Source organism: Melanerpes formicivorus, unplaced genomic scaffold (genome assembly GCF_026170545.1).
Source record: "Melanerpes formicivorus ecotype bairdi unplaced genomic scaffold, bMelFor1.0.p_v2 SCAF_1257, whole genome shotgun sequence".
Classification (NCBI taxonomy): Eukaryota; Metazoa; Chordata; class Aves; order Piciformes; family Picidae; genus Melanerpes; species Melanerpes formicivorus.
The window spans coordinates 25,837-45,042 of record NW_027143609.1 but is presented as its reverse complement, the minus strand read 5'-3'; the positions used below and the strand labels follow the sequence as shown (position 1 = coordinate 45,042).

Sequence of the window (19,206 nt, the reverse complement as noted above, 5' to 3'; positions counted from 1 at the left end):
AGGTAATTGTAGAGAGCAATAAGGTCACCCCTGAGTCTCCTTTTCTCCAGGCTAAGCAACCCCAGCTCCCTCAGCCTCTCCTCATAGGGCTTGTGTTCCAAACCCCTCACTAACTTTGTTGCCCTTCTCTGGACTCATTCCAGCAAGTCAACCTCCTTCCTAAACTGAGGGGCCCAGAACTGTACACAGTACTCTAGGTGTGGCCTAACCAGTGCAGAGCACAGGGCACAATGACCTCCCTGCTCCTGCTGGCCACGCTATTCCTAATGCAGGCCAGGATGCCATTGGCCTTCTTGGCCACCTGGGCACACTGCTGGCTCATGTTTAGGCGGCTGTCAATCAGCACCCCCAGTTCCCTCTCAGTTTGGGAGCTCTCCAGCCACTCTGACCCCAGCCTGTAACTCTGCATGGCGTTGCCATGGCCAAAGTGCAGCCCCTGGCACTTGGACTTGTTAAATTTGTTCAGCTTGTTAAACTTTCTCCAGAGCATCGTGGATCACTGCATGACAGATGCTGGAGCTGTGGATCCAGCCCATTGGCAATCTGTTGAAAGTGTACTGGATTCCTCTCCAGGTGAAAGCAAACTGAGGCCTGCATTCCTCTGCTATGGGAATAGAGAAGAATGCATTAGCAATGTCTATGGTAGCATACCATTTGGCCTCTTTGGGTTCCAGCTCATACTGAAGCTCCATCATGTCTGGCACTGCTGCACTCATAGGTGGTGTTACTTCATTCAGGGCTCGGTAGTCGACCGTCAGACGCCAGTCTCCATTCTGCTTCCGCATAGGCCACACTGGACTGTTGAAAGGTGAATGAGTTTTGCTGACAACTTTCTGACTCTCCAACTGACGAATCAGATTCTGAATGGGCAACCCCCCTCCCCCCCCCCCCGTGCAGAAATAACGACTCAAACAGATTGCAAAAGTGATGGAAAGTTTGAATAGAGAACAGTGAGTGTGTGCAGAAAGCTAGAGACACAGTGACAAGAGAGACCCCAAAACAGTCCCAGAAAGATCCCATCCCCACCTGAGGGTGCACCCAAAACCCCCAGGGCTCCTCCTTCCCCCCCCCACTGCTAGGCTAGTCTCAGCTGGCCAGATCTGAGACTGCCCATCCCCCTGTGGCCTTGGGTCTAGCCAGGCCCATGGCCGGGAGATCTCTCCCCCAGTTACCAGGTGGCGGAGAGGAAAGGAAAGAGGAAGTGCCAGACCCCGCTGTAAAATTTATAGTGGTGCAGGGGATCATGGTAGGAAATAACCTAATTTCCTGTGTCCACCCACTGCTGGACTTCTGGACACAGGAAACAGCCCTGTAGCAGAGGGCACCCAGCCCAAACTACGACAGCAGCAAAGAGTCAGGGTTGGTTCTGTACTGTCTGTGATGCACAGTCTGAGAAGCAACCGGCAACTTAATGTCCTGTATCTTATGTTGTCCCACAACTGCAGATTCATCAGAAAGTTCAGGTCTAACAGACAGCTTCAGTTTTTGTCCATCAATTTCTACAGAAGCTACTCCAAAAGCCCATTTGTACCCTCTAGGGTCTTTGAAACGCCCTCCTCTCAGAAAGTCAATTCCCACAATACAAGGTGCCTCAGGTCCTGTCACCACAGGATGCTTCTTCCACTGTTTGCCAGTTAAACTTATATGAACCTCCACCTTACTTAACTCTTGAGATCCACCAGTGACTCCCAGAATAGTTACAGGCTCTGATCCCTGATAATTTGATGGCAGTATGGTGCACTGAGCTCCTGTGTCAACCAAGGCCCTGTGCTTCCAAATTTGTGGAGTGCCAGGCCGCTGGATGTACACATCCCAATATATTCTGTTGTCTCTGTTATCCCTCTCCTCCCCTTGGCGGGAGGCAGGGCACCCCTGGTTATGGGGAATGTGCCCACATGTGCAGTGAGCACACTGTCCAGTGTGCCCAGGTGGCCAAGAAGGCCATTGGCATCCTGGCCTGCATTAGGAATAGTGTGGCCAGCAGGAGCAGGGAGGTCATTGTGTCCTGGACTCTGCATTGGTTAGGCCACACCTTGAGTACTGTGTCCAGTTCTGGGAGCAGAGTGGGGACACTGGGGGGACATTGTGGGGACATTTGGCGACCCTGGGAGCAGAGTGGGGACATTGTGAGGGCATTGTGGGGACATTTGGTGACCCTGGGAGCAGAGTGGGGACACTGTGGGGGCATTGTGGGGACATTTGTGACCCTGGGGACACTTGGGAGCAGGAGCTGGGTGCATCCAGGAGGTCCTTCAAGGTAAAGGTCCAACAAAGAAAGAAGAGGGGGAGCAGGAGCTGGGTGCACCCAGGAGGTCCTTGAAGGCAAAGGTCAGAGAAAGAAGAGGGGGAGCAGGAGCTGGGTGCATCCGGGAGGTCCTTGAAGGCAAAGGTCCAACAAAGAAGAGGGGGAGCAGGAGCTGGGTGCATCCAGGAGGTGCCTCAAGAGCAAGGTGCAGAGGTCCCATGGCCAAGCCAGTAGCTTCCTGCTCCTTGCTTATCTAATCAAGGGCCATAAGCTGGAGCTGGCACATTCCAGCTTCTCCTTATCTCCAAGCCTTTGAGCTTGACGTTGGGCACCGCGAAGGAGCCACAGCTGCCTGCGGGCTCCAGCCTGGTGAGACCAAGGAAAGGGTCTGGAAGGGTCAAAGTGAGAAAGGAAGAACTCCTTGAGTGGAGATAAAGGCACTTGGAGAGGGCACACAGGCAGCCACGTGAGCCAAGGAGGTCCCCAGCACTGCCCAGCTTGAGGAGGGGCTCAGAAGGGTCAAGGAGGAGGGCAAAAAGGTAAAGGGGTTGTGGAGGGACTCAGGAGGGTCAAAGGACTGAGGAGAGACTCAGAAAGGTCAAAGGATCAAGGAGGGACACAGAAGTTCTGGGGGCCCCCAGCACAAGAAGGACTTGGAACTGTTGGAGAGGGTCCAGAGGAGGCCCCCAAGATGCTCAGAGGGCTGCAGAACCTCTGCTGTGGGTTCAAGGTGGGAGGTTTGGGGCTGTTCAGCCTGGAGACCTCAGAGCAGCCTCCCAGCACCTGAAGGAGGCTCCAGGAGAGCTGGGGAGGGACTTCTGAGAGGGGGCTTAGGGGTGCCAGGATGGCTTGAAACCGGAGCAGGGGAGGTTTAGATTGGACATGAGGAGAAGTTCTTCATCATGAGGCTGAGGAGACCCTGGAGCAGGCTGCCCAGGGAGGTCGTGGATGGCTCAGGGCCAGGCTGGAAGAGGCCCTGAGCACCCTGGGCTGGTGGGAGGTGTCCCTGCCCGTGGCAGGGGGGGTTGGAACTGGATGAGCTTGGAGGTCCCTTCCAACCCAACCCTTCCTGGGGATGAATCCAGGGGAGCTGGAGGTTGAGGGGCTGGGAAGAGCTTCTCCTTGTCCCTGGGTGGAGTTGCCCTGCAGAAGTCTTGCTCCTGAATTCCTGGGAAAGGCTTCTCCATCCTCTTGAGGTGAAAGAAAGAGATTTTAGGGGTGGCCCAGGAGGCTCTGAGCAGCTGCTCTGGGGCTTGAGGGTGGAGCCAGGGAGGGCCAAGGAAGCCTTGGATGAGTTGGAACCAATTTGGCCTCTTGGCCTTTTACAGCATCCCAGCAGGGACAGGCTTGGAAGGGACCTCTGGGAGCTGATCCTGCTCCACCAGGGCCACCCCCCAGCAGCTTGCCCAGGAGCTCAGCACCCAGGTGGGGTTGGGAGGTCACCAGAGAAGGAGGCTCCACAACCTCTCTGGGCAGCCTCCTCCAGGCCTCCAGCAGCCTCTAAGCCAAGAATATTTCTCTTGATGGAACCTCCCTGGTGCCAGTTTGTGCCTGGCCCTGGGCACCACTGAGCAGAGCCTGGCCCCAGCCTCTTGCCCCCCACAGCTCCTTTAGCTCCTGCTGAGCATTGCTCAGATCCCCCCTGGGGCTGCTCTGCTCCAAGCTCTCAGCCCCAGGGCCTCCTCACAGAGCTGCTCCAGCACCTTCCCAGCCCCTCCCAGTACCTCCCTAGCCCCCACCAGTACCTCCCCAGCCCCCACTTAACTCTCTCCAGCAGTTCCCTGGTCCCCTGGAACTGGGGAGCCCAGAATTGGTCCCAGTGCTGCAGGTGAGGCCTCCCTAGAGGCAGAGCTGGGGGGAGGAGAAGCTCCCTTGACCTGCTGCCCACACTTCTTCATGCCTTGCAGGAGACCATTGGCCACAAGCCCTTTGTCTCCATCACCTGTCTGAGACCTTGGCCTTGGGGTTATTTATTTTTCCTCCAGGTGATAAAAACTCCTGAAATCAGGAAAAACCTCTCCTGATCTTCTCCCCACCCCTCCCTTTTGAAGCCCTCAGGTGGAAAACTTCCAGGGCTGGGAGCCAGCAGGGCAGCAAAAAGCTCAATGCAGTGCCCCTGGCGGGTGACTCACTCAGGCTCTGCACAATCAGCAAAACAAAGCTGTAAAACCAAAACAAACCGAAAAAACCCAAAGGGGAGGAATGATAAAAGGGGGGGAAAAACCCCCAGGCAGATCCTGGCCCCAGCTGAGGGGTTGGCCTCTCCTGGCTGATAAGGGAAGGTGATAAACGCTGGCAGCCACCTGCCAGCCACAGCGAGGCCGGAAGAGGACACAGCTCAGCTCTAAGGTAGGTGAGGAGCAGCAGAGCCTGGGGCTGGGGAGCAGCAGAGCCTGGGGAGCAGCAGTGCCTGGGGCTGGGGAGCAGCAGTGCCTGGGGAGCAGCAGAGCCTGGGGCTGGGGAGCAGCAGAGCCTGGGGCTGGGTGGCAGCAGAGCCTGGGGCTGGGGAGCAGCGGAGCCTGGGGCTGGGGAGCAGCGGAGCCAGGGGCTGGGGAGCATCAGGGGCTGGGGAGCAGCGGAGCCAGGGGCTGGGGAGCAGCAGAGCCTGGGGCTGGGGAGCATCAGGGGCTGGGGAGCAGCGGAGCCAGGGGCTGGGGAGCAGCAGAACCTGGGTGTGGGGAGGGGCAGGGGCTGGGGAGCAGCAGTGCCTGGGGCTGGGGAGCAGCAGTGCCTGGGGCTGGGGAGCAGCAGTGCCTGGGGAGCAGCAGAGCCAGGGGCTGGGGAGCAGCAGAGCCTGGGGAGCAGCAGAGCCTGGGGCTGGGGAGCAGCAGAGCCTGGGGAGCAGCAGTGCCTGGGGCTGGGGAGCAGCAGTGCCTGGGGAGCAGCAGAGCCTGGGGCTGGGGAGCAGCAGAGCCTGGGGCTGGGGAGCAGCGGAGCCTGGGGAGCAGCAGAGCCTGGGGCTGGGGAGCAGCGGAGCCTGGGGAGCAGCAGAGCCTGGGGCTGGGGAGCAGCAGAGCCTGGGGAGCAGCAGAGCCTGGGGCTTTGGAGCAGCAGTGCCTGGGGCTGGGGAGCAGCAGTGCCAGAGCAGCAGCAGTGCCTGGGGCTGGGGAGCAGCAGAGCCTGGGGAGCAGCAGAGCCTGGGGCTTTGGAGCAGCAGTGCCTGGGGCTGGGGAGCAGCAGTGCCAGAGCAGCAGCAGTGCCTGGGGCTGGGGAGCAGCAGAGCCTGGGGAGCAGCAGAGCCTGGGGCTTTGGAGCAGCAGTGCCTGGGGCTGGGGAGCAGCAGTGCCAGAGCAGCAGCAGTGCCTGGGGCTGGGGCGGAGCAGAGCCTGGGGAGCAGCAGAGCCTGGGGCTGGGGAGCAGCAGTGCATGGGGCTGGGGAGCAGCAGAGCCTGGGGCTGGGGAGCAGCAGTGCCTGGGGCTGGGGAGCAGCGGAGCCTGGGGCTGGGGAGCAGCAGAGCCTGGGGCTGGGGAGCAGCAGTGCCTGGGGCTGGGGAGCAGCAGTGCCTGGGGTTGGGGAGCAGCAGTGCCTGGGGCTGGGGAGCAGCAGTGCCTGGGGCTGGGGAGGAGCAGTGCCTGGGGTTGGGGAGCAGCAGTGCCTGGGGCTGGGGAGCAGCAGAGCCTGGGGCTGGGGAGCAGCAGAGCCTGGGCCTGGGGAGGAGCAGTGCCTGGGGCTGGGGAGCAGCGGAGCCTGGGGCTGGGGAGCAGCAGTGCCTGGGACTGGGGAGCAGCAGTGCCTGGGGCTGGGGAGCAGCAGAGCCTGGGGCTGGGGAGCAGCAGAGCCAGGGGCTGGGAAGGAGCAGAGCCAGGGGAGCAGCGGAGCCTGGGACTGGGGAGCAGCAGAGCCAGGGGCTGGGGAGCAGCAGAGCCTGGGATTGTGGATCACTAGATCCTGGGATTGTGGATCACCAGATCCTGGGACTGTAGATCAGCAGATCCTGGGGTTGTGGATCACAAGATCCTTGTATTGTAGATTAGAAGATCCTGGGATTCTGGATCAGTAAATCCTGGGATTCTGGAGCAGCAGATCCTGGGATTGTATATCACTAGATCCTTGTATTGTAGATTAGAAGATCCTGGGATTATAGAGCAGAAGATTCTGGGATTCTGGATCAGTACACCCTGGAATTGCGTGTGGATCAGCAGATTGTGGGATTATGGATCAGCAGATCCAGGGGTTGTGGATCAGCAGATCCTGGGACCGTGGATCAGTAGATCCTAGGATTCTGGAGCAGCAGATCCTGGGTTGTGGATCTGTAGGTCCTGGGACTGGGGAGCAGCAGATGCTGGGGATCAGTGGATGCTGGGATAGGGAATCAGTAGATACTAGGATTGAAGATCAGTAGATCTGGGGCTTGTGGATCAGTAGATCCTGGAATCCTACATCAGTAGATCCTGGGATTCTGGAGGCTTTGGACTCTTTTCTTTGTTTCTTTCCTATGGAGGGGTGGAGGAAAACTGAAATTTAGAGTGGGAAGACTTGGAGGGGAAAGGTCTGAAAGTGGAGAAGAGACTGAGGCTGCAGCAGGGCTGGGGAACAGTGGAAGAAGCTGAGAGGGTGGAGGAACAATGGAAGAGATTCTGAGGGTGGTGGAACAATGGAAGAGGCTCAGAGGGTGGTGGAACACTGGAAGAGGCTCAGGGGGTGGTGGAACAATGGAAGAGGCTCAGGGGGTGGTGGAACAATGGAAGAGGCTCAGAGGGTGGTGGAACAATGGAAGAGGCTCTGAGGGTGGTGGAACAATGGAAGAGGCTCAGAGGGTGGAGGAACAATGGCAGAGGCTCAGGGGGTGGTGGAACAATGGAAGAAGCTCAGGGGGTGGTGGAGCAGCAGCAGAGGTTGTCCAGGGAGGTGTTTCTGCAGCACCAAGGCAGAGCAGAGCTGGGAAATCCTGGAGGTTTGGCTGTCTCAGCTTGAGGAAGCTGAGAAGCCCCTGGGTGCTGCCTGCCCTCGGAGCTCCAGAGGGAGGCGCTCAAGAGCCAATTACATCTTCCCAGAGGAATCCCTTCAGGACCTGGGCCAGAGGCTGCTTTGCCCCCGGGGCTCCACAGGGCGGCGCCCGAGAGCTGAAAGTCTCCCTGCGTTCCCGGCAGGGTTTTTTTTCCTGCTCACCACCAAAATTTCTTTTTCCTTTGTTTTGGTTTTATTTTCCTTCCCCCAGGATGGCGAAGAGGAAGTTCAGCAAGTTGGAGATCACTTTGATTGTCCTCTTCTGCCTGGTGGTGGTCGTTATGTGTGTCCTCATTGGGCTCTTGGCCACCAGGGATTCAGCATCCTCTGAGGATGTCGGTGAGTGGCCCCTTCACACCAGCAGCTGGCTGGGGTCTGGAGGCCTCTGGAGAGCTGCATGGACACGCGTGGGGGTGTGTGGAAGGCTCTGGCCACTCATGGGGACACACGTGGAGGGTGTGGAGCCCTCAGGACAGGAGTGAAGACACGCATGGGGGGGATGGAATCCTCTGGCAGGACGAGAGCCAAAGATTTGAAAGTAGAGCAGGGGAGATCTTTGCCGCAGGGATCGAGGAGGGACTCGGAAAGGTCGAGGAGGGACTCAGAAGGGATCAAGAAAGGACTCAGGAGGGGTCGAGGACGGACTCGGAAGGGGTAAAGGAGGGGCTTGGAAAGGTTGAGGAGGGACTCGGAAGGGATCAAGGAAGGACTCAGGAGGGTTGAGGAGGGACTCGGAAGGGATGGAGGAGGGGCTTGGAAGGGATGGAGGAGGGGCTTGGAAGGGATGGAGGAAGGACTCAGGAGGGTCAAGGAGGGACTCGGAAAGGAGGGAGGAGGGGCTCAGAAGGGATGGAGGAGGGACTCAGAAGGGTCAAGGAGGGACTCAGAAGGGATCAAGAAAGGACTCAGAAGAGGTCGAGGAGGGACTCAGAAGGGTCGAGGAGGGACTCAGAAGGGGTCAAGGAAGGACTCAGGAGGGGTCGAGGAGGGGATTGGAAGGGATCAAGGAGGGACTTGGAAGGGTCGAGGAGGGGCTCGGAAAGGTCGAGGAGGGACTGAGAAGGGATCAAGGAAGGACTTGGGAGGGGTCGAGGAGGGTCTCGAAAGGGATCAAGGAAGGACTCAGGATGGTTGAGGAGGGAATCAGAAGGGGTTGAGGAGGGACTGAGAAGGGATCAAGGAAGGACTCAGGCGGGGTCGAGGAGGGACTGAGAAGGGTTGAGGAGGGAATCAGAAGGGGTAGAGGAGGGACTCAGAAGGGATCAAGGAAGGACTCAGGCGGGGTCGAGGAGGGACTGAGAAGGGTTGAGGAGGGAATCAGAAGGGGTCGAGGAGGGGCTTGGAAGGGGTCAAGGAGGGGCTTGGAAAGGTCGAGGAGGGACTGAGAAGGGATCAAGGAAGGACTCAGGAGGGTCGAGGAGGGACTCGGAAAGGTCAAAGGTTCGAGGAGGGACTAATAGCAGTAGTAATGATAATTATAATAGCAAGAGCAATCCTGCCATAGCACCAGCAGGAGGAATAATCATTATGTAATATTAATATTAAAAGGTAATAAATACTGCTGGGGATAGTCCTTATAGCAGTCATGATCCTATTGTATTAGTGATAAGAATAGTAATATTATTGTGGTAATTTATTGGTATTATTATTAGTAGTAGTAGTAGCATTATTAATATTAGTATTAGGTTATGCTTAATAATAGGATTGATGATTGTATCATTAATATTATTAATTTATTATTAACCACGTTGTTATCCATAGTGTTATTAATATTAGGTTATTGTATGATGACTGTCTGTTATATTAATAATTATTAACACTAATATAGTAATAATTAATATAAATAATAGCTTATTATTATTATTATTATTATTATTATTATTATTATTATTATTATTATTATTATTATTATTATTATTATTATTGTTATTATTGTTATATCATGCTATTATTATCATCCTCATCATCACCACCATCATCATCATCATCATCACTGAGTGTCTCCAACTGATCACCCATTACTAATTCAATCAATGCCACAGGCGCCTGACCCACGGACCCATCCACCCCAGAATGGCCTCCCAGCCCCGAGGCTATTAGGCCCCCTGCCCATCGTCTTTATTATTGCTATTATCGTTATTAATGAGCTAATCATCTAATTATTTGCATTAACCGCTTCCTTCCTCTCCTCTCCTTCCCTCCTCATCCCCTCCCAGAGTTTTCCCCTTCCTGCCCGGCCCTGGACACAGCCCAGAGGGTCGACTGCATCCCGGACCAGATCGCCACCAAGGTCTGGAATGAGGGGGAGCCCCCTCTTCCCCCCCACCCCCAATAATTAGTTATTAGCTGTTAATAGTGGTGTGAAATTAGTTAATGTGACTTAAAAATGGCGTGGGATTTGTTAGTATTAGTTAATAGTGGTGAGGAGTGTGTTAATGTTAGTTAATAATGGTGAGGAGTTAGTTAATATTAGTTAACAATGGTGAGGAGTGTGTTAGTGTCAGTTAATAATGGCCAGGAGTTAGTTAATATTAGTTAATAATGGTGAGGAGTGTGTTAATGTTAGTTAATAATGGTGAGCAGCTAGTTAATATTGGTCAATCATGGTGAGGAGTGTGTTAACATTAGTTAATAATGGTAAGTTAGTTAATAACACTCAATAATGGTAAGGAGTGTGTTAATATTAGTTAATGGTGAGGAGTTAGTTAATATTAGTCAATAATGGTGAGGAGTGTGTTAATGTTAGTTAATAATGGCCAGGAGTTAGTTAATATTCATTAATAATGGCCAGGAGTTAATATTAGTTAATAATGATGAGGAGTGTGTTAATATTAGTTAATAATGGCCAGCAGTTAGTTAATATCAGTTAATAATGGTGAGGAGTGTATTTATATTAGTTAATAATGGCCAGCAGTTAGTTAATATCAGTTAATAATGGTGAGGAGTGCGTTAATATTAGTTAATAATGGCCAACAGTTAGTTAATATTAGTTAATAATGGTGAGGAGTGTGTTAATATTAGTTAATAATGGCCAGCAGTTAGTTAATATCAGTCAATAATGGTAAAGAGTATGTTAATGTTAGTTAATAATGGCGAGGAGTTAGTTAACATTAGTCAATAGTGGTGAGCAATTAGTTAATGTGAGTTAATAAGGGTGAGGAGTTAGTTAATATAAGTTAATAATGGTGAGGAGTTAGTTAATATTTGTTAATAATGGCCAGGAGTTAGTTAATATTAGTCAATAATGATGTGAAATTAGTTAATATTAGGTAATGATGGTGAGGAGTGTGTTAATATTAGTTGTTCATGGCGTGGAATTGGTTAATACTAGCTAATTATGGTGAGGAGTTCATTAATGTGAGTTAATAATGGCATGGAATTAGTTAATGTGGGTTAATAATGGCGTGGAATCTGTTAATCCTTGCTAATAATGGTGAAGAATTAGTTAATGTGAGTGAATAAGGGTGTGGAATTAGTTAATATTAGTCAATAATGGTGAGGAATTAATTAGTATTAGTTAATAATGGTGAGGAGTTTGGTAATATTCGTTAATGATGGCATGGAATTAGTTAATGTGAATTAATAATTAGTTAATAATTAGTTAATAATTAGTTAATGTGAGTTGATAATGGGGGAGGGCTCCAGGGTGGGGTTCAGCTCTCCTCAAATCTCCTCTCTGGGGCCAGAGCCTCTGCTCGCTCCGCGGCTGCTGCTGGAGCCCCCTGAGCGACCCCAACGTGCCCTGGTGCTACTTCTCCTCAGACCATGGCTACACAGTGGATGGGGACCTGGTGACCACAGAGCAGGGTGAGTTGGCCTCACCTCTCCCCCTCTCTCTCCCCCTCTCTCTCCCCCTCTCTCTCCCCCTCTCTCTCCCCCTCTCTCTCCCCCTCTCTCTCCCCCTCTCTCTCCCCCTCTCTCTCCCCCTCTCTCTCCCCCTCTCTCTCCCCCTCTCTCTCCCCCTCTCTCTCCCCCTCTCTCTCCCCCTCTCTCTCCCCCTCTCTCTCCCCCTCTCTCTCCCCCTCTCTCTCTCCCCTCCCATGGTTGGCCATCATTCAGTGTTGACCCTCACTCATGGTTGGCCATCACTCATGGCTGACCATCACTCATGGCTGACCATCACTCATGGTAGACCCACAGTCATGGCTGACCATCACTCATGGCTGACCATCATTCATTGTTGGCCATCACTCATGATTGACCTTCACTCATTTTTAACCATCATTCATGGCTGATCACTCATGGTGGACCATCACTCATGGTAGACCCACAGTCATGGCTGACCATCATTCATTGTTGGCCATCACTCATGGCAGACCGTCACTCATGGTTGGCCGTCACTCATGTTAGACCCACACTCATGGTTGACCGTCACTCATGGTTGACCATCACTCATGTCTGACCATAACTCCTGGTTGACCAATACTACTGGTTGACCATCACTCCTAGTGGACCAGCACTCATGGTAGACCAGCACTCATGGTAGACCCACACTCATGGCTGACCATCTCTCATTGTTGACCATCCTTCATGGCTGATCATTTCTCCATCCCAGCTCTCCCCCTGCTTTGCCTTTCGAAGGTCCCTTCCCACCCAACCCCTTCTCGGTGTCCTTCCCCGCCAGGCCTGCAGGCCGCGCTGGCCAGGCTCCCCTCGCCGTCGCTCTTTGGCCAGGACATCGACAACCTTCTGCTCACCACCCAGCACCAGACCCCCAACCGCCTCCGCTTCAAGGTGAGCTTCTCCCCACCCCTCCTTGGAAGGGTTTGGACCTCGCTGCTCCATCAGGAGATGTTCCACAGGTGCCTCCCTTCTCCTTCCCACCCTCTGACCCCCACCCAGCTGTGGCCCTCCCAGGATCTCTGACTGAAAGAGCCTTTGTTTGGACCCAAGCCCCTTCCAGCAGGGCTCAGGCTTGAGGAGCTCCAAACCCAAAACCTTAAAAAGCTTCAGGATTGCTTCTGCCACTTTCAGGGTCTCTGCTCTTCTCTTTTTCTCTTTTTCTTTTTCTCTTTTTCTTTTTGCCTTTTCATTTTCCCCTCTTTTTCTTTCTATTTTCCTTTTTCAATTTCTTTTTCTATTCTTTCTTTTTAGTCATCATCTTTTTTGTCTCCCCCTCCCCTCCCTCTCCCTCTCCCTCTCCCTCTCCCTCTCCCTCTCCCTCTCCCTCTCCCTCTCCCTCTCCCTCTCCCTCTCCCTCTCCCTCTCCCTCTCCCTCTCCCTCTCCCTCTCCCTCTCCCTCTCCCTCTCCCTCTCCCTCTCCCTCTCCCTCTCCCTCTTCCTCTCCTCCTCCCCCTCCCCCTCCCCCTCCCTCTCCCCCTCCCTCTCCCTCTCCCCTCCCCTTCCTCTCCCTCTCCCTCTCCCTCTCCCCTCCCCCTCCCTCTCCCCTTCCCCTCCCTCTCCCCTCCCCTTCCCCTCCCCTTCCTCTCCCCGCCCTCTCCCCTCCCCTTCCTCTCCCCTCCCCTTCCCCTTCCTCTCCTTTTCCACCTCCTGCCTCTTTCCCATGGGAAAATCCTGCTCAGGTCAGGCAGAAGTGGGAAATGCTCTCTTCAGCCACCCAAGGAGAGAGGCTGAGCAGGTCTGCACAGGCTACATGTTGCCCTTGGCTGCTGTTGGTCACTTCTTGGGGTGCTGCTATCTGGACAGCAGGTGGGGATGGGTTTTTTTAGCTCCCCAGGTGCAATTTGGATGCTCCTGCTGGGAAGAGGCATCAAGGACTAAATATCTTCTTTTAGCCTTTTAACCACTTTGTCCTTTGACCTCACTTTGGCCTTTCAACCCCACCCCACCTAGATCACTGACCCCAACAACCAAAGGTATGAAGTCCCCCATGAGCATGTGGGATCCTTCACTGATCCAGCAGCCTCCAACCTCAACTATAAAGTTGAAGTCCAACAGAACCCTTTTGGCATCAAGGTGATCAGAGCCAGCACTGAAAAAGTTGTGTGAGTACATCTGGGGAGTTTCTTCATCTCCAAGTGTGGTGGACTCCACCCTCATGATGGTTGTTAGCTCAGAAGGTATCTTCTTGGACATAGGAAGTGTGGCCTGGATGATTGGGGAGTGAGGTGGAGGCCAAGTGGTTGAAGGAAAGAAGTCAGAGAGAGGTGGCCAATGGGACAGGGTCTAGATGGGACAGGGTCTAGTTGGAGGTCAAGAGCTTGAATGAAAGAAGTTAGAGAGTGGTGGCCAATGGGAGAGGGTCTACTTGAGAAAGGGTCTAGTTGGAGGCCAAATGGTTGAAGGAAGGCAGTCAGAGAGTGGTGGCCAAGGGGGCAGGGTGTAGTTGGAGAGCTATATTCAGTGTAGTCCCTCAAGGGTCATTACTGGGACCAGGACTCATCAAGGACCTGGATGAGGGCACAGAGGGCACTGACAGCCACTTGGCTGCTGGCACCAAGCTGGGAGGAGTGGTGGCACCTCCTCAGGCTGTGAATGACATTGACTGAATGGAATCAATCAATAAATAGCATGGAATTGATTTAGATTTGAGTCTATTGAGTTGGATTCAATAAATGGAATGGAATGGAACCAAATTGGATTGGATTCAGTTGAACTGAATTGAACTGAACTAAACTGCATTGGATTGGCTTGAAGTGAATTGAAGTGAACTGAATTGAGGTGAACTGAAGTGAACTGAATTGAATTCAGGTGAACTGAATTGAACTGAACTAAACTGAATTGGATTGTCTTGAATTGAAGTGAACTGAATTGAATTCAGGTGAACTGAACTGAACTAAACTGAATTGGATTGGCTTGAATTGAGCTGAACTGAATTGAGCTGAACTGAAGTGAACTGAATTGAGTTGAATTGAGGTGAACTGAATTGAATTGGGGTGAATTGAAATGAATTGAGGTGAACTAAATTGAATTCAGTTAAAATTAATTGAAGTGAACTGAATTGAAGTGATTTGGATTCAGTTGAATTGAATTGAGTTGAGTTGAATTGAACTGAAGTGAACTGAATTGAGTTGAACTGAATTGAATTGAGGTGAACTGAAGTGAACTGAATTGAATTCAGTTAAACTGAATTGAACTGAAGTGAACTGAAGTGATTTGAATTCAGTTGAATTGAATTGAGTTGAATTGAACTGAAGTGAACTGAATTGAATTCAGTTAAACTGAATTGAAGTGATTTGAATTCAGTTGAATTGAATTGAACTGAACTGAATTCAGGTGAAGTGAAGTGACCTGAACTCAATTCCCCTCAACCTCTACTGACCTGTTTTGGCCAAGTGCCCAAACAGACAGCACCCAGCGGTGTCCAACCCTGCTGGTGTAAAGGCCTGGGGGGCTGGGGGTTTTGGTGCTACCCAAAGGACCTAACCTTCCTGATCCACTTTCTTTCTGCCCCCTTCTGGTGTTTCTCCAGCTTTGACACCACCATTGGTCCTCTGGTCTACGCCAACCAGTTCCTGCAGCTCTCCATCAGGCTGCCCAGCGGCAACATCTATGGGGTGGGAGAGCAGATCCACAAGCAGTACCAGCACGACCTCAACTGGAGGGTCTGGCCCATATTCAACAGGGGCACAAATCCCTCTGCGGTAACTCCTCCAGCTGAGCTCTTTCCCCCCTTTTGTAGCCAGGGGAATTGGGGACTCTGGCCATGGTTGGAGCTTTAAGGAGGCCAGGCTGGAGGTGGCTCTGGGCAGCCTGCTCCAGTGGGAGGGGTCCCTGTCCATGGCAGGGGGGTTGGGACTGGAGGATCCTCGAGGTCCCTTCCAACCCTAACAGTTCTATGATCTGCTGAGGTCTGGAGAAGAGAAGGCTCCGGGTGGGGGGGGACCTCAGAGCTGCCTTCCCAATGGCTGAAGGGATCCTGCAGGAAGGCTGTGGAGGGACTTTTGCTGAGGGTATCTGGAGACAGGCCAAGGGGGAATGGTTTGAAGCTGAGGAAGAGGAGGGTGAGAATGGAGCTGAGGAAGCAGTGGGAGTGGTGAGACTCTGGAACAGGCTGCCCTGGGAGGCTGTGGATGCCTCCTGCCTGGGGGTGCTCAAGGCCAGGCTGGATGGATCACAGAATTGTCAGGGCTGGAAGAGACCTCAAGGCTCATCCAGCTCCAAGCCCCCTGCTGTGGGCAGGGACTCCTCACAGCAGAGCAGGCTGCTCACAGCCACCCCCAGCCTGGCCTTGAACACCTCCAGGGATGAAGCCTGGAGCAGCTGAGTCTCGTTGAGAGGTGTCCCTGGGACAGCAGGGAGGTTGGAGGAGATTGGCTCAGGCTGGGAGGGAGCTCAGAGCTCTTCTGGGGTGCTCTGAAATGTTTCCCCCCCAAAACATTTAGGTCAATTCCTTCAGATTTGGAGGTTTCCTCAAATCTGATGCAAATTCCCCCAGGTGGAGTCCCCAAAATTTGGACTCAGTCCTCCCAGATTTGGTGGTTTTTTTTTTTCCCCAGCTGGATTTCCACAGATTTGAGCTAAATTCCCCCAAATTTTCCAGGTGGATTTTTGTCAGTTTTGAGGTAAATTTTCCCCCCCAAAAAATTTCAGCTGAATTTTTTCAGATTTGAGGTAAATTGCCCCAAATTTTCAGGGGGATTCCCCAAATTTGGGCCCAAGTCTTCCAAATTTTCAGGTGGATTTTTTTGGAGGTAATTTTCCCCCCAAAATTTCAGGTGGATTTTGTTAGATTTGAGGCAAATTCCCTGAATTTTTTTTTTTTTCAGGTGGATTTTTGTCAGTTTTGAAGTAAATTTCCCCCCCCCAAAAAAATTCAGCTGCATTTCTTCAGATTTGAGGGAAATTGCCCCAAAATTTTTTCAGTTGGATTTTGTTAGGTTTGAGGTAAACTCCCCCCAAAAATTTCAGCTGAATTTCTTCAGATTTGAGGGAAATTGCCCCAGTTTTTTCAGGTGGCTTCCCCAAATTTGGGGTCAAGTCTTCCAATTTATTCATGTGGATTTTTGTCAGCTTTGAGGTAAATTCCACCAATTTTTTCAGGTGGATGTTGTTAGATTTGAGGTAAACTCCCCCCCAAAATTTTCAGCTGAATTTCTGCAGATTTGAGGTAAATTGCCACCAAATTTTTGAGGTGGATTCCCCAAATTTGGGATCAATTCTTCCAATTTTTCTAGTTGATTTTTGTCAGTTTTGAGGTAAATTCTACCAAATTTTCCAGGTGGATTCCCTCAGATTTAAGGTAAATTGCCCCAAATTTTCAGGTGGATTTTGTTAGACTTGAGGTAAATTCCCCCAAAAAATTTCAGCTGCATTTCTTCATATTTGAGCTAAATTCCCCCACATTTTTCAGGTGGATTTTGTTAGATTTGAGGTAAATTCCTTGATTTTTTTTTTTCAGGTACATTTTGTCAGTTTTGAGGTAAATTTCTCCCCCAAAATATCAGCTGAATTTCTTCAGAATTGAGGGAAATTGCCCCAAATTTGGGCCCAAGTCTTCCAAATTTTCTAGTTGATTTTTGTCAGTTTTGAGGTCAATTCTACCAATTTTTTCAGGTAGATTTTGTTAGATTTGAGGTAAATTCCCTGATTTTTTTTCAGGTGGATTTTGATCAGTTTTGAGGTAAATTTCCCCCAAAAATATGTCAGCTGAATTTCTGCAGATTTGAAGGAACTTGCCCCCAAATTTTCAGGTGGATTCCCCAGATTTGAGCCCAAGTCTTCCAAAATTTTCAGGTGGATTTCCTCAGATTTGAGGTAAATTCCCCCACATTTTTCAGGTGGATTTTGTTGGATTTGATGTAAATTCCCTGCTTTTTTTCAGGTGGATTTTTGTCAGTTTTGAGGTAAATTTCTCCCCCAAAATTTCAGGTGCATTTCTGCAGATTTGAGGGAAATTGCCCCAGATTTTTCAGGTGGATTTTGTTAGATTTGAGGGAAACTCCCCTCAAAATTTTCAGCTGCATTTCTTCAGATTTCAGGGAAATTTCCCCCTAAATTTTTCAGGTGGCTTCCCCAAATTTGGGCTCAACTCTTCCCAATTTTTCAGGCGGATTTTTGTCAGATTTGAGGTAAATTGCTCCAAATTTTCACACAGAGTCCCCAGATTTGGCCTCAATTCCCCCAAATTTCAGCCTGCCACCGAATTTTCGCAGCTTGAAGTCTTTCCCCTTGAGGAGAGACTCCGTCCCCTGAGCTCACCCAGGGTCCTTCTGACCACACTGGAGGAATTTTGATGGATTCCCCAAATTTGGGCTCAATTCTTCCAAATTTTCTAGTTGATTTCTGTCAATTTTGAGGTAAATTCCCCCAAAATTTTTCAGGTGGATTTTGTTAGACTTGAGGTAAATGTCCCCAAATTTTCAGGTGGATTTTTGTCAGTTTTGAGGTAAATCTCCCCCCCCCAAAAAAAAAAGCCAGCTGAATTTCTGCAGATTTGAGGGAAACTGCCCCAGATTTTCAGGTGGATTCCTCAGATTTGGGCCCAAGCCTTCCAAATTTTCAGGTGGATTTCCTCAGATTTAAGGTAAATTGCCCCCAAAATTTCAGGTGGATTTTGTTAGATTTGAGGTAAACACCCTCCAAAAAATTCAGCTGAATTTCTGCAGATTTGAGGTAAATTCCCCCAATTTATTCAGGTGGATTTTTGTCAGTTTGGAGGCAAACTCCCCCCCAAATTTTCAGGTGGATTTTGTTAGACTTGAGGTAAATTGCTCCAAATTTTCACACAGAGTCCCCAGATCTGGCCTCAATTCCCCCAGATTTCAGCCTGCCACCAAATTTTAGCAGCTTGAAGTCTTTCCCCTCGAGGAGAGACTCAGTCCCCTGAGCTCACCCAAGGTCCTTCTGACCACACTGGAGGAATTTTGATGGATTCCCCAAATTTGGGCTCAATTCTTCCAAATTTTCTAGTTGATTTCTGTCAGTTTTGAGGTAAATTCCCCCAAAATTTTTCAGGTGGATTTTGTTAGACTTGAGGTAAATGTCCACAAATTTTCAGGTGGATTTTTGTCAGTTTTGAGGTAAATCTCCCCCCCCAAAAAAAAAGTCAGCTGAATTTCTGCAGATTTGAGGGAAACTGCCCCAAATTTTCAGGTGGATTCCTCAGATTTGGGCCCAAGCCTTCCAAATTTTCAGGTGGATTTCCTCAGATTTGAGGTAAATTGCCCCCAAAATTTCAGGTGGATTTTGTTAGATTTGAGGTAAACACCCTCCAAAAACTTCAGCTGAATTTCTGCAGATTTGAGGTAAATTCCCCCAGTTTATTCAGGTGGATTTTTGTCAGTTTGGAGGTAAACTCCCCCCCAAATTTTCAGGTGGATTTTGTTAGACTTGAGGTAAATTGCTCCAAATTTTCACACAGAGTCCCCAGATCTGGCCTCAATTCCCCCAGATTTCAGCCTGCCACCGAATTTTAGCAGCTTGAAGTCTTTCCCCTCAAGGAGAGACTCAGTCCCCTGAGCTCACCCAGGGTCCTTCTGACCACACTGGAGGAATTTTGATGCTTTTTTCTCCTTTGCTGTTAGTTTTTGTTTAATCTATTTAGTGATTTATTTTTATTATGATGCTTGGTGATTTTGTTTTGGTTTTTAATCCAAATTCTCTCCTTTGGGTTTTGGTTGTTTTTTTCTTTCCCCTTGAAGAATGTAGAGAATTTATATGGAGCTCATACCTTCTTCTTGTGCTTGGAGGACGAAAGTGGAGCCTCTCTCGGGGTCTTCTTGATGAACAGCAATGCCATGGGTAAGGGAAACAAACAAAAAGCCCCAGAGGAGGTTTGGGTTGGAAAACACTGCAGGGTGTGTGTGTGGGGGGGTGGAAATAGACATTTGAAGGCCAAAGAAGTGCTGCAAGCTCCAGGGAGGGCTTTGGGGTTTCCTTGACTGCTTTTTGCTTGGTTGGTTGGTTGCTTTCTCAGGAGCTTCAACCAGACCAAGGGCAAGGTCCTGCAGCTGGAGCAGGGCAAGCCCAGGCATGGCTATAGGCCAGGCAGGGACTGGCTGGAGAGCAGCCCTGAAGCAGCCTTGGGGGTGCTGGGGGAGGAGAAGCTCAATAGGAGCCATCAGGGAGCACTTGCAGCCCAGAGAGCCAAGCAGAGCCTGGGCTGCAGCAA

The 19,206-nt window shown here is 51.0% G+C and overlaps 1 protein-coding gene across 4 annotated transcripts in view; it reads left to right on the top strand.

Annotated features, from left to right (window-relative positions):
- The first annotated feature begins 4,485 nt into the window (after nt 1-4,485).
- Nucleotides 4,486-19,206, top strand: part of LOC137461166 (sucrase-isomaltase, intestinal-like) — a 39,571-nt gene continuing 24,850 nt past the window's right edge. Inside the window, exons 1-8 of one of the 4 annotated variants that reach the window (XM_068171030.1) lie at nt 4,486-4,594; nt 7,405-7,532; nt 9,410-9,483; nt 10,880-11,000; nt 11,818-11,927; nt 12,987-13,138; nt 14,566-14,737; nt 18,737-18,836. In XM_068171030.1, coding sequence (XP_068027131.1) covers nt 7,406-7,532; nt 9,410-9,483; nt 10,880-11,000; nt 11,818-11,927; nt 12,987-13,138; nt 14,566-14,737; nt 18,737-18,836 — 856 coding nt within the window. In that variant the 5' untranslated portion in view covers nt 4,486-4,594; nt 7,405. Of the gene's footprint in view, nt 4,595-6,079; nt 7,533-9,409; nt 9,484-10,879; nt 11,001-11,817; nt 11,928-12,986; nt 13,139-14,565; nt 14,738-18,736; nt 18,837-19,206 lie in introns of those variants that run through there. The other 3 variants (XM_068171031.1, XR_010993257.1, XM_068171028.1) reach the window with 3 other exon arrangements.